The sequence below is a fragment of the Hoplias malabaricus genome, chromosome 1 (genome assembly GCF_029633855.1).
Source record: "Hoplias malabaricus isolate fHopMal1 chromosome 1, fHopMal1.hap1, whole genome shotgun sequence".
Lineage (NCBI taxonomy): Eukaryota > Metazoa > Chordata > Actinopteri > Characiformes > Erythrinidae > Hoplias > Hoplias malabaricus.
The window spans coordinates 61,664,893-61,679,081 of NC_089800.1; the positions used below are offsets into that span (position 1 = coordinate 61,664,893).

The window sequence follows — 14,189 nt, forward strand, 5'->3', positions numbered from 1 at the left end:
TTAAAACGAATGAACTCTGAATGAGAAACCGGAGGGTGGCAGAAGCGAACCGCTGTAAAAACACAGAAGAAGATTCGCGCTCTTTTCTGTCACCGCGGAGCGCGAGCAGCTCTCACCGGCTTCATCTAGTAAGTATTTCAATTTAACCTTATATTATTGGATACATAATTATTTTTGTAGTTAACATCGTTAACGTTATATACGTTATTCTGTCAATTGCTGTATGTTACGTACGTAATACTGAATCGTTTTTTCAAATGACACACTTTAGCTTAGCTAAGCTAGCTCCTTTTTTCCTTTGACATAGAAAACTTTTAAATGATATGACAATAGCTCTTACATGAGTATTTTAATTTTAGTAATTATGTCTTTCGAAGGCATATTTTACAAGACAATGTTAGCATTTTTGTGGGTCTTTACATCACATTGAACCGCTTCCCTCAGGATAAGGAATAAAATAAGAAATAAAACTGCCTAAACACAAGAAGACATAAAGTGTGGTCAGTGCTGGTTTTTCGTGTAATGTAATGTTTTAAATATAATTCCACTTAAAATAATTCTTTGTTAGGACGTAGCACTGATTTTGGGATGGTGACTAATGGGTTGAAGGAGGTTGTCTTGAAAAAGATAGAAGCCTATTTATTGAGAGAGAAAAAAAAGAAACAAAAGCGTGTGAAGTAGATTATTTTTTGAGCTGTGAAGTTAGTTAAAATTTTCAAAATTAACTATGAACATTAACTAATTCGTTTTCCTTATGTAAATATGTAAAGACGGACTGCAGCAAGAAAACTAGTGGGGCAGTGACAAATGCAGGTGGGCAGGGACAAATGCAGGTGGGCAGAGAGAAAAGCAGATAGGAGGTTAATTGATGAAATCTTTAGCATCAGTTGTAGCATAATCGTTTGTAAAATAGTTTGTACTAAAATCTGATAATCTTGCAACATTTGAAGTTTGCAGTTTACGGTTTTTCATTAAAGATTTTTAAAGAAAATATATTGAAGTGAACAGAACGTGTACATAATCTCTAGGTGTTTAATTATAGAGCTGGAATTCAACAAGGAGTACAACTGAGGTGACTACACTTGAGCGCTCTTTCACTACACTGCACATCCTGAAGATCCTTGTTGTCCAGGCTGCCAGAGACGAGGATACGGCTGATATTTCCATCATTGTTGAGGGCAGTGAGGTACTGACAAAATGTGACAACACAGCAGAAGCTTGCAAACTGTTGATGGAAAAGATGTATGCCATGAATCTGAGCCCAAGTGTCAAATGTGTATTTCCACACGTTTGAGGAAACTCAAACTGTTGTAAAGTACCCTTCTGCCATGTAGAACTATTCTCTATTTATTTATTTATTTATTTATTTATTAACTTTTCCAAACCTAGTGTTAAAATATTATTTTTTTTCATTTTAAGAGTTTTCTTATTTGGACTGATGGCCTTAGTGTAGTACATAAATGACATATATTTAAAGAAAAGTCTGAATGTAGAAGGTAGTTCTTAGGGTGTAAAACCAATTATGGAAAACAGCATTTGAATGTTAATTGGATTTAGGAAATCATGACACTGCCAATTTCAAATGCATTTTCTATGTATTGATTTTATGTACTGTTTGTACACATTGCAATTGCTGTATGTTTACATTGTTTCAAGGTTGTGTGAAAAGCAGTTACTGATCTCATTGCACTGAATGTATGTACACTGTCAGAGATTAAAGTCGTGTTCATTTCATACACCCTGTTTCACCTCCAGGACTTTTTTTGTTTTTATGTTTTTTGTTATATGACACATTTCTATAATGAGAAATTACAAACATGTATCTCTCTTTCTGGAGAAGAGAATGCAGTGTACCTTTTAAGGAACAAAACTGGACTTTTAAACACTGTTGTACTTGTACCTTTTATTTTCTGAGTGTAATTTGTTATTTAATAAAGCAGTAATTTCTCCATGAACCTGATTCTATCCTTTTCTGAGGTGTGGGTGTGTGTGTGTGGGCGGTTTGTATAGAAATAAAGTATTACAACCGGTAATGAGCCAGATCTGAGCAGAGTCTGGCACTTACGGCGTGCTTCTGGCTCAAACTCAGTCGTGGTCCGGTTATCGCGATTTAATTCTGGCTTGCCGGACTAGGGCCGAGTCATTTGAGCCGTGCCTCAGCCACAACACTCGCCCAGAACTATCGACCCGCGCTACGGCCATACAGCACGGCCGGGACAACGTGGGCCGATTCAGTTTTGCTAGCTGGGAATAAACAAGCACTATTGTCTAGTTTCTAATAATCAGAGACAATTCATTTAGATTTATAGGGTTTTATTTCATTTTGCATTTTCATTTTCTCTGGGTCCTTTTGTGCTCGGTCCTTAGAGCCTCTGGAGATGATTCATTAAAGCATTTAAACATCACTTTGTCCCTTTGTTCATGCCTCTCTTTAGACTAAGTTGGTCTGCTAGCTCTGACAGGCTTCATGAATGGCCAGAAATGTAACGGAGTTTCTTCTGTGGAAAGATTTTACAGAATACTTGTCAGTGCAGATCAGTAAATGTAATGCTGTGAGAAGAGGAAAATGAGAAGAGGGAAGTCTCAACTCACCTGAATCCAAATCTTGCTTGCTTATGGCAGGTTGTTTGCTTTTAAGATCCTCCACTGTTGCTGTTTAGCAGGTTGAAGGCCCCCAACACGTGAGGAAGCTCCTTGGAGAACAGGTCTGAAGGAAAGATTGCTTCTGTCAGTACGCTTAACACTTCACACATGATGAGCAGCACAAGACAATGTTATTGGGCATTGTGTGAGAAATGTTTACTATTCTTATCACAAAATTAATTTTTATTTGTGTTTCATTCCTCTTATAACTCTAGCCTGAATAATCTCCTAAAACACAACCATCCTCTGTTAGCATCTTACATTTGTCTTTCTGCTTAGTGCAAATGTAGTGTGTTTGGTCAAGCTGTTTAAAAATTGTACCACTCCTCAACCTGGAGGATTTCTACAGGTTAAATGGCTGCCTGAATACCACATCAAGGAAGAGGTGGCTTTCAGACAGGCAGAAGAGTCACTTGTCTGCTTGTCCTGCCTTCACTTACTGCCTCCTTCGCCAAGTATCTACAGCCTTTCTTTTGGTTGCAGGCTTCACCTGGCCTCCCTCAGGCTTCCTCTGCCTAGCATGGCCCGTATATTTGGGTATCTTGCTCCCTATCATTGTTTGAAAAACATTGAACATTGAGATCAACATTCTTTCAGCATTAATCTTCATTAAAGTCATGAATATACAATTTTGCCATGATTAATCCTGGAACTTACCTGGTGCCTCGTAAGCCAAACGGTGTCGACTCATCTCGGCAGCAGCAGGGAAAGGAACATGCCTGAGGGCAGAGGGCTCTGCCAGAAACCTCGAGTCCAGGTTCTCCTTCTGAGATGAACACAAATGAAGTACAGTGAGTCTCTATCCTTAGCTGGTCACTTAAATTTGTCTTTGATCATAAGCACACTTGTCATTATAAAAGCTGTTTAACAGAGTGTCTGAGGTGTCTCACCTTCCTGACATTCTGGCAGATGCACTCCAGCTCAGGCAGCAGGAATTTAGCATGGCACTCTGCAGCCTTGCACACCAATGCCATCCCTGTTAGTTTTTTAATCCTGTTTCAAAAGCCAGACATTAAAATTGATTAACAAGGCTAGAAATCGATGTACGTATTACTGTATCACTTCAATGCACACTTCCTTCTATCTGCTTCAATTGGCTCGTAAATACCTTTGCACGTCCTGCTTTCTGATGAACTCAGTCACAGTCCTCTTCTGAGCATCAAAGCCTGTCCATCTGGGAATCTTGCTCCCTATATTCACAAAATATTTCTTTTAATGTTTAAAGCATCAAAAGCCTTGTCAGATATACATTACATTTAAGATTAGCTCTAAGTGGTTTACTGGATTGCTGTGGTGTTCACCAAGTTCTCTAAAACTATTGCAGTACCGAAGTGGCCTGGTTCCGTGTGGGTTTACTCACCTAGCTGGGTCAGCTGGAACTGCCTTGGTGGTGTGTGCAGCTCACGCAGTTCAGCATCAGGTGATGGTGTGATGCTGTATGGAGTTGCACTACACTCTTCAGGTGTGGACACATCCTCAATTGAGTCCCATTCACTCGAAGACCCAAAGACTGCGCAGGGAAAGCCGCTTCCTTGCTCGGTTGGTCTTTCCACTGCTTTCTCATGGCGGGTCAAGGACCTGACATTCTCGCGCAGGTGGTCCTGCAGCTCAGTGGAAATGTACCCCTGCAGAGCCGCATCCACATTGCAGATGGAGAAGTTCTCTGGGTCGAACCTTGGGGATGGCTTCTCCAGATCAACATTCACATGTTTGGTTTTAAACATGCACCGACTGCTCACGCTTTTTCGTGGTGCTTCCAGTGGTGGAGAAGGCACCAAATAGGGTCTCTGCTGAAGGGGGCTCAAGGTACTCATCTGAACCCTCTCATTTGCCCTGCTCAGAAGCCTCCTGCTGGACTCCACATCCAAGGCTATCCTGATGGAGTTCTGAATCCTTCTGTGGATGACCTCTCGAATCTCCAGATCCACCTGCTTCTTTTGCCACAATTGTGTGAGGTAGTACCTATTAGAGCCTACATCCTGAAAATGAGAAAGACAGAACATTGACCTTACCTGTCCTACTAAACACAACGATCCACACAGGCTTTTTTATTCTTAGATACAAACCAGGATGATATAGGGATTTAATAATCAGTTCTTGGTGTAGCTTTTTAATCACTCTTAATTATTTTAGGAGACATTTTAAACCATATCACCCACATTTGGCACAGCCCTGTATTCCTTAGATCTAATCAGAGTCTGAGCATGCTTTAGTCATAAGATTAATGCATTTAAGGATGTTGAGCTATAACTTATAAATCTAAAAGGAATAGTATAAATCTGGAGTTTCAGCACAATCAGGCTTTTGCTGCAATATTAATGACAAGCATTGCAAATATATGTAAGAGATAATCTTTTTATTTTGAAAAAATAAATAAATAAATAAAATTTAATAAATTAATTGAAAGTTAAGGCAATGGCAAGTCATTTAAAAAATGTAAAATCTATTCCATTTTGTTAATTATCAAATAAAAAAAAGTTTAAAAATACCATATGATTTACAGGTGACTTCCTGCTGTTCTCTGTTGTAGAAAGTTTTGACATTTCTCCAGTGAGTTATTGTGTTGTGTCTTCAGAAAGATGGTCGCTCCAGAATATCAGCACAATATAAGAAGAAAGTACCGTGTGACAGGCCTTTATGTACACGCAGGCACTGGGCGAATCCTCATTATGACATCACCACACTAGGCGTGGCTAGTTGTCATAACTTCGACCAGAATCTTTCGAAACATAACAGAAACTCCCAGATGAAATGTTAAAGAACTTTCATTTGGTCAAACTGGGCTAACAGTTGTGAAAATAATAACAAAAGCTTCTTTCAGTCTTTTGACTTTTGCTTTCTTTTTTTTTCTTTTACACAGATTTCTTTGTATTTGAACTCTTTTTTCATTCATGTTTCTTTTTCCCCCTTTATGCAACTATTTTTCTTTGTGCTTCATTTTTTATTGTTTTTTTTTTTATAGTCTGTGCATGCTCTTGAATACTTTACCCCTCATGCACAAACCTAATCACTTTATTACTACTACCACTCATCAATGCATTTACCTCTAAGCGTTTGCTATCATACAAACATGCTAAAACCCTTAGCACCTGATTGTCTCCATGTATACCTCCCCTGCGACAAACTAACTTTACAAGCTGATAGAATATGCTTCAGCGTGCCAAGCCCTGTTCATAATCTACATCTAGGGTCTCCACCTACCCGCTGTTCAAGATTTTGTGGAGTTGGAAGGACATCATAAATTGTTCTACGTAAAAACTTAATACGACTTGCCTCCATCGCCCACCATCCCTGTCAAGTTATCTTCCACTTCTCTAGATTCTCCCAGTGAAGCCACTGGCCTTGTTTTACTTTACTAAATGCGTTCCATGAATCACCTGACCCAAGGCATGGTCTTTGACATTGCACTTGGCCAATCACATCCCTTAGCTCTAATGAGCTCCTGGCTACCTGCACTGCCACTCGTGGGTTCCACTTCCTTCCTGCTTTTGTTATTGGTGCTGCTGATGTAACCACTGCAACCCTTCGATCTTGACAAAATCATCTCGCGACTCACATTTGCATATTTAAATTCTTCAACTAAACTTGAGTGGTAGCTTGAGTTAGGGGTGTGCGATATGATGATGCAAGATCGTGAACGATAAGAACTTGTCCATGATACACCATCACAGGAAGATTGTTGGATCGTGCTCATGCACCACATACAGTCCGCTGCAGTTTTTATTAGTTGTTTACAAACTGTGTACATATTGCACATCAGTCAAATGGGCAGACTCTCGAGACAGAGATAATGTAAGTCACTACTCTAAAATGTAGGACTACTGAATTAAAACCAAAAGAATTTGTTATTCCATACATGAGACCTCTTCCTCGCAAAAACACAAACAAAACAAAGAAAAAAAAAAAGCTGTGGCGCCATGAAGCCTGAAGAGCCCACAAGCACACACAAACGATACCAGTGCTTACGTAGGTTGTCCCCTTCAAAACAAGACAGAATTTGAGTCAATCCACTTGTTAGTTTGTGTAAAGGTGACTTGCAAAAAGAAAGAAAATAAAAATCAGTCCAAAATAAAATACAACAAATAATAAAAAAGAATTCTTAAATATGTTCCCCGCGGATCTCTGTTATAACCGTGTAGCTTGGGCTCTCAGCTTTAACGACACATCCATCAAGTCTGTAAACCAATCAGGGACGATGCTCAACCAAGGAAGCATGGAAGCAACCAAACTTCCTAACGTACGCGCACAGCGAGAGACCACACAGACAGTATAAACAACAATCAAAACAATAAATAAGTTTTCAAAGCTTAGATTCCTTTCATTGCCTGTCCTTTCCCTACAGAGACCATTTAAACACAGGAGTGGGGTGAGGGAAGCAGCCTCACTCTAGAGCTAATCAGGGAAAGCTCCCTCCTTCCAACGCATCTGGCCTTAAAAGGGAAGAGTACTGGGTTAGAAACAAGAACTATATCAGAATAAATCTAGGGGAGTCAGAACATTTTTCCTCTTTGGTGAGGGTAAAAAGCCATTTGGAGAGGTGCATGAGATTAGTTTGTCAAGGAAGAGAAAATGCTTTTATTAAGCCTAGATAATCATTTTTTGTCTGCAATAAAATGAATAATTTTTCTTATGGAGAGGTTGGGGTATTTGAAGATTCCTAAAGAAGATTTCAAAGATAATTCCAAATTAAATTTTAAAAAGTGCCTAAAATGTGTTATTTGTTTGATCATATTTTGACTACTAAAAGTTCATTTCAATATCTTTAAAAATTCTGAAGGCTTTTCAGTAAAATTACTTCATAAAACTGCCTTTAGTTTATTCACTGCATCAAGATTCGAGTATGTAATTTCAGGCAGAAAATGGAAAAAATACCTGGAGTGTTAAGAGGATAACCCTTTCCATCCTCTCTACCTCCGTGATCAAAACGTCATAAATTTTCACCACAATTTCAACTTCCCTGGCAGATATGATATATCAATGCTATTAATGGCCTTCGCCTATTCAGCCTTTATTCCCCACAACTTGGTTTGTATCATTTAGCGCTGCACTATATGGAGGACCAAACCTGCCAAATCTAAAAATGTACTAATTAATTACTCAATAAAAGTTATTTCCTCCACAATTTATTTATTTATTAATTAATTTTTTGCATTAATTAATTTCCCAATTTATTTTTTCCTTGCTCTTATATTTTTTATTGCTCTTATATGGTAATAAGGGGGCTGTCTAGCAATGATGTCACAGAGCCTGAACTTTCTTATTGGATGATCGATGTCCAATGCCGTAGATCGATTCTACATGTCTTGCTCCATCAGTCATTTTCTAAAGTATAGTAATGGCGACCTACAGGTCATTAAAAAATCCATCCAAAAATTTTCCTCTACAGCTTTTCCTTTGACAATCTACAGACATCTAGACTTGCTTGGTTTAACATTCAGCCTAGCCAACCTTAGATTATAATTTAACTTCCCCAGCAACCGCCGTGTGCAAGGCACAGTAGTCGTCAGGTTGTCATGTCGTCCATATAAGGCCTGATTGGAGGGAAAAGGCAGTGTCACTTTACGTTCACATGACACTGGCACATGCCAGTAGACAATACTGGTTAGGGTGAGTACAGTAACCCCCTTCTCACTCAAGCGAACCAATCAGAGTAGAGGAGGGCGGGACCAGTTTGTGAACAAAACGCTTCTCCAAATTCTATGTAAGCTTCAGAAAAATTCCGCCTGGACATTTTTTTAAGTCTAAAAAAAGAGGACATGTCCAGGTAAAAGAGGACGTCTGGTCACCCTAATACTGGTAACTGTCTGGAAACCTATGTAAAAATGTTAAATAAACAGAATCATTATTTTAACTTGTTGAATGCCATACAGTTAAGTTTTGTCAATATTGTAATATTTTAGAAAATTGATGTAATGACTGAGACACGAATGACAGAAATGATTATGATAAACAGGGTTAATATGGAGACAGTGTCGTGTTGAAGGGAGGAGATTGTTATTTAAGTTTTTGAAGATGACTGGACTAAAAAGACAGCTTTAAAACGAATGAACTCTGAATGAGAAACCGGAGGGTGGCAGAAGCGAACCGCTGTAAAAACACAGAAGAAGATTCGCGCTCTTTTCTGTCACCGCGGAGCGCGAGCAGCTCTCACCGGCTTCATCTAGTAAGTATTTCAATGTAACCTTATATTATTGGATACATAATTATTTTTGTAGTTAACATCGTTAACGTTATATACGTTATTCTGTCAATTGCTGTATGTTACGTACGTAATACTGAATCGTTTTTTCAAATGACACACTTTAGCTTAGCTAAGCTAGCTCCTTTTTTCCTTTGACATAGAAAACTTTTAAATGATATGACAATAGCTCTTACATGAGTATTTTAATTTTAGTAATTATGTCTTTCGAAGGCATATATTACAAGACAATGTTAGCATTTTTGTGGGTCTTTACATCACATTGAACCGCTTCCCTCAGGATAAGGAATAAAATAAGAAATAAAACTGCCTAAACACAAGAAGACATAAAGTGTGGTCAGTGCTGGTTTTTCGTGTAATGTAATGTTTTAAATGTAATTCCACTTAAAATAATTCTTTGTTAGGACGTAGCACTGATTTTGGGATGGTGACTAATGGGTTGAAGGAGGTTGTCTTGAAAAAGATAGAAGCCTATTTATTGAGAGAGAAAAAAAAGAAACAAAAGCGTGTGAAGTAGATTATTTTTGGAGCTGTGAAGTTAGTTAAAATTTTCAAAATTAACTATGAACATTAACTAATTCGTTTTCCTTATGTAAATATGTAAAGACGGACTGCAGCAAGAAAACTAGTGGGGCAGTGACAAATGCAGGTGGGCAGGGACAAATGCAGGTGGGCAGAGAAAAAAGCAGATAGGAGGTTAATTGATGAAATCTTTAGCATCAGTTGTAGCATAATCGTTTGTAAAATAGTTTGTACTAAAATCTGATAATCTTGCAACATTTGAAGTTTGCAGTTTACGGTTTTTCATTAAAGATTTTTAAAGAAAATATATTGAAGTGAACAGAACGTGTACATAATCTCTAGGTGTTTAATTATAGAGCTGGAATTCAACAAGGAGTACAACTGAGGTGACTACACTTGAGCGCTCTTTCACTACACTGCACATCCTGAAGATCCTTGTTGTCCAGGCTGCCAGAGGCGAGGATACGGCTGATATTTCCATCATTGTTGAGGGCAGTGAGGTACTGACAAAATGTGACAACACAGCAGAAGCTTGCAAACTGTTGATGGAAAAGATGTATGCCATGAATCTGAGCCCAAGTGTCAAATGTGTATTTCCACACGTTTGAGGAAACTCAAACTGTTGTAAAGTACCCTTCTGCCATGTAGAACTATTCTCTATTTATTTATTTATTTATTTATTAACTTTTCCAAACCTAGTGTTAAAATATTATTTTTTTTTTATTTTAAGAGTTTTCTTATTTGGACTGATGGCCTTAGTGTAGTACATAAATGACACATATTTAAAGAAAAGTCTGAATGTAGAAGGTAGTTCTTAGGGTGTAAAACCAATTATGGAAAACAGCATTTGAATGTTAATTGGATTTAGGAAATCATGACACTGCCAATTTCAAATGCATTTTCTATGTATTGATTTTATGTACTGTTTGTACACATTGCAATTGCTGTATGTTTACATTGTTTCAAGGTTGTGTGAAAAGCAGTTATTGATCTCATTGCACTGAATGTATGTACACTGTCAGAGATTAAAGTCGTGTTCATTTCATACACCCTGTTTCACCTCCAGGACTTTTTTTGTTTTTATGTTTTTTGTTATATGTTATACACATTTCTATAATGAGAAATTACAAACATGTATCTCTCTTTCTGGAGAAGAGAATGCAGTGTACCTTTTAAGGAACAAAACTGGACTTTTAAACACTGTTGTACTTGTACCTTTTATTTTCTGAGTGTAATTTGTTATTTAATAAAGCAGTAATTTCTCCATGAACCTGATTCTATCCTTTTCTGAGGTGTGTGGGTGTGTGTGTGTGTGGGCGGTTTGTATAGAAATAAAGTATTACAACCGGTAATGAGCCAGATCTGAGCAGAGTCTGGCACTTACGGCGTGCTTCTGGCTCAAACTCAGTCGTGGTCCGGTTATCGCGATTTAATTCTGGCTTGCCGGACTAGGGCCGAGTCATTTGAGCTGCGCCTCAGCCAAAACACTCGCCCAGAACTATTGACCCGCGCTACGGCCATACAGCACGGCCGGGACAACGTGGGCCGATTCAGTTTTGCTAGCTGGGAATAAACAAGCACTATTGTCTAGTTTCTAATAATCAGAGACAATTCATTTAGATTTATAGGGTTTTATTTCATTTTGCATTTTTACATTTTCTCTGGGTGCTTTTGTGCTCGGTCCTTGGAGCCTCTGGAGATGATTCATTAAAGCATTTAAACATCACTTTGTCCCTTTGTTCATGCCTCTCTTTAGACTAAGTTGGTCTGCTAGCTCTGACAGGCTTTATGAGTGGCCAGAAATGTAACGGAGTTTCTTCTGTGGAAAGATTTTACAGAATACTTGTCAGTGCAGATCAGTAAATGTAATGCTGTGAGAAGAGGAAAATGAGAAGAGGGAAGTCTCAACTCACCTGAATCCAAATCTTGCTTGCTTATGGCAGGTTGTTTGCTTTTAAGATCCTCCACTGTTGCTGTTTAGCAGGTTGAAGGCCCCCAACACGTGAGGAAGCTCCTTGGCGAACAGGTCTGAAGGAAAGATTGCTTCTGTCAGTACGCTTAACACTTCACACATGATGAGCAGCACAAGACAATGTTATTGGGCATTGTGTGAGAAATGTTTACTATTCTTATCACAAAATTAATTTTTATTTGTGTTTCATTCCTCTTATAACTCTAGCCTGAATAATCTCCTAAAACACAACCATCCTCTGTTAGCATCTTACATTTGTCTTTCTGCTTAGTGCAAATGTAGTGTGTTTGGTCCAGCTGTTTAAAAATTGTACCACTCCTCAACCTGGAGGATTTCTACAGGTTAAATGGCTGCCTGAATACCACATCAAGGAAGAGGTGGCTTTCAGACAGGCAGAGGAGTCACTTGTCTGCTTGTCCTGCCTTCACTTACTGCCTCCTTCGCCAAGTCTCTACAGCCTTTCTTTTGGTTGCTGGCTTCACCTGGCCTCCCTCAGGCTTCCTCTGCCTAGCATGGCCCGTATATTTGGGTATCTTGCTCCCTATCATTGTTTGAAAAACATTGAACATTGAGATCAACATTCTTTCAGCATTAATCTTCATTAAAGTCATGAATATACAATTTTGCCATGATTAATACTGGAACTTACCTGGTGCCTCGTAAGCCAAACGGTGTCGACTCATCTCGGCAGCAGCAGGGAAAGGAACATGCCTGAGGGCAGAGGGCTCTGCCAGAAACCTCGAGTCCAGGTTCTCCTTCTGAGATGAACACAAATGAAGTACAGTGAGTCTCTATCCTTAGCTGGTCACTTAAATATGCCTTAGATCATAAGCACACTTGTCATTATAAAAGCTGTTTAACAGAGTGTCTGAGGTGTCTCACCTTCCTGACATTCTGGCAGATGCACTCCAGCTCAGGCAGCAGGAATTTAGCATGGCGCTCTGCAGCCTTGCACACCAATGCCATCCCTGTTAGTTTTTTAATCCTGTTTCAAAAGCCAGACATTAAAATTGATTAACAAGGCTAGAAATCGATGTACGTATTACTGTATCACTTCAATGCACACTTCCTTCTATCTGCTTCAATTGGCTCGGAAATACCTTTGCACGTCCTGCTTTCTGATGAACTCAGTCACAGTCCTCTTCTGAGCATCAAAGCCTGTCCATCTGGGAATCTTGCTCCCTATATTCACAAAATATTTCTTTTAATGTTTAAAGCATCAAAAGCCTTGTCAGATATACATTACATTTAAGATTAGCTCTAAGTGGTTTACTGGATTGCTGTGGTGTTCACCAAGTTCTCTAAAACATTTGCAGTACCGAAGTGGCCTGGTTCCATGTAGGTTTACTCACCTAGCTGGGTCAGCTGGAACTGCCTTGGTGATGTGAGCAGCTCACGCAGTTCAGCATCAGGTGATGGTGTGATGCTGTATGGAGGTGCACTACACTCTTCAGGTGTGGACACATCCTCAATCGAGTCCCATTCACTCGAAGACCCAAAGACTGCGCAGGGAAAGCCGCTTCCTTGCTCGGTTGGTCTTTCCACTGCTTTCTCATGGCGGGTCAAAGACCTGACATTCTCGCGCAGGTGGTCCTGCAGCTCAGTGGAAAGGTACCCCTGCAGAGCCGCATCCACATTGCAGATGGAGAAGTTCTCTGGGTCGAACCTTGTGGATGGCTTCTCCAGATCAACATTCACATGTTTGGTTTTAAACATGCACCGACTGCTTACGCTTTTTCGTGGTGCTTCCAATGGTGGAGAAGGCACCAAATAGGGTCTCTGCTGAAGGGGGCTCAAGGTACTCATCTGAACCCTCTCATTTGCCCTGCTCAGAAGCCTCCTGCTGGACTCCACGTCCAAGGCTACCCTGATGGAGTTCTGAATCCTTCTGTGGATGACCTCTCGAATCTCCAGATCCACCTGCTTCTTTTGCCACAATTGTGTGAGGTAGTACCTATTAGAGCCTACATCCTGAAAATGAGAAAGACAGAACATTGACCTTACCTGTCCTACTAAACACAACAATCCACACAGGCTTTTTTATTCTTAGATACAAACCAGGATGATATAGGGATTTAATAATCAGTTCTTGGTGTAGCTTTTTAATCACTCTTAATTATTTTAGGAGACATTTTAAACCATATCACCCACATTTGGCACAGCCCTGTATTCCTTAGATCTAATCAGAGTCTGAGCATGCTGTAGTCATAAGATTAATGCATTTAAGGATGTTGAGCTATAACTTATAAATCTGAAAGGAATAGTATAAATCTGGAGTTTCAGCACATTGGGCGTTTGCTGCAATATTAATGTCAAGCATTGCAAATATATGTATGAGAATCTTTTTTATTTTGAAAAGATAAATAAAATTTAAACATTTAAAAAATGTAAAATCTATTCCATTTTGTTAATTATCAAATAAAAAAAAGTTTAAAAATACCATATGATTTACAGGTGACTTCCTGCTGTTCTCTGTTGTAGAAAGTTTTGACATTTCTCCAGTGAGTTATTGTGTTGTGTCTTCAGAAAGATGGTTGCTCCAGAATATCAGCACAATATAAGAAGAAAGTACCGTGTGACAGGCCTTTATGTACACGCAGGCACTGGGCGAATCCTCATTATGACATCACCACACTAGGCGTGGCTAGTTGTCATAACTTCGACCAGAATCTTTCGAAACATAACAGAAACTCCCAGATGAAATGTTAAAGAACTTTCATTTGGTCAAACTGGGCTAACAGTTGTGAAAATAATAACAAAAGCTTCTTTCAGTCTTTTGATTTTTGCTTTCTTTTTTTTTTCTCTTACACAGATTTCTTTGTATTTGAACTCTTTTTTCATTCATGTTTCTTT

The 14,189-nt window shown here is 39.0% G+C and overlaps 2 protein-coding genes across 4 annotated transcripts in view; both read right to left on the reverse strand.

Moving 5' to 3' along the window:
- Positions 1 to 2,409: 2,409 nt before the first annotated feature.
- LOC136673844 (uncharacterized) lies at positions 2,410 to 5,237 on the reverse strand. The gene is made up of 8 exons (XM_066649629.1): positions 5,133 to 5,237; positions 4,004 to 4,622; positions 3,752 to 3,833; positions 3,534 to 3,636; positions 3,301 to 3,409; positions 3,084 to 3,192; positions 2,593 to 2,707; positions 2,410 to 2,498 (listed from the first exon to the last, which is right to left on the reverse strand). The coding sequence occupies exons 1-7, from the start codon at positions 5,184 to 5,186 to the stop codon at positions 2,614 to 2,616; spliced, it is 1,170 nt and encodes a 389-aa protein (XP_066505726.1). The 5' UTR covers positions 5,187 to 5,237; the 3' UTR covers positions 2,410 to 2,498; positions 2,593 to 2,613.
- A 5,792-nt stretch (positions 5,238 to 11,029) lies between these two features.
- LOC136695660 (uncharacterized) overlaps positions 11,030 to 14,189 on the reverse strand; it is a 30,507-nt gene continuing 27,347 nt past the window's right edge. Inside the window, exons 1-8 of one of the 3 annotated variants that reach the window (XM_066669884.1) lie at positions 13,777 to 13,886; positions 12,689 to 13,307; positions 12,437 to 12,518; positions 12,219 to 12,321; positions 11,986 to 12,094; positions 11,769 to 11,877; positions 11,278 to 11,392; positions 11,030 to 11,183 (exon numbers count right to left, since the gene is read on the reverse strand). In XM_066669884.1, coding sequence (XP_066525981.1) covers positions 11,299 to 11,392; positions 11,769 to 11,877; positions 11,986 to 12,094; positions 12,219 to 12,321; positions 12,437 to 12,518; positions 12,689 to 13,307; positions 13,777 to 13,830 — 1,170 coding nt within the window. In that variant the 5' untranslated portion in view covers positions 13,831 to 13,886 and the 3' untranslated portion in view covers positions 11,030 to 11,183; positions 11,278 to 11,298. Of the gene's footprint in view, positions 11,184 to 11,277; positions 11,393 to 11,768; positions 11,878 to 11,985; positions 12,095 to 12,218; positions 12,322 to 12,436; positions 12,519 to 12,688; positions 13,308 to 13,776; positions 13,887 to 14,189 lie in introns of those variants that run through there. The other 2 variants (XM_066669897.1, XM_066669890.1) reach the window with 2 other exon arrangements.

Excerpts from the sequence above, each read along its gene's own strand:
- LOC136673844 (XM_066649629.1), bottom strand. The coding sequence starts at position 5,186 with ATGTCAAAACTTTCTACAACAGAGAACAGCAGGAAGTCACCTGTAAAT. Across the intron at positions 4,623-5,132 it reads AGTCACCTGTAAATCATATG|GATGTAGGCTCTAATAGGTA; the intron begins GTATTTTTAAAC and ends TCTCATTTTCAG. Across the intron at positions 3,193-3,300 it reads TTTGGCTTACGAGGCACCAG|GGAGCAAGATACCCAAATAT; the intron begins GTAAGTTCCAGG and ends AAACAATGATAG.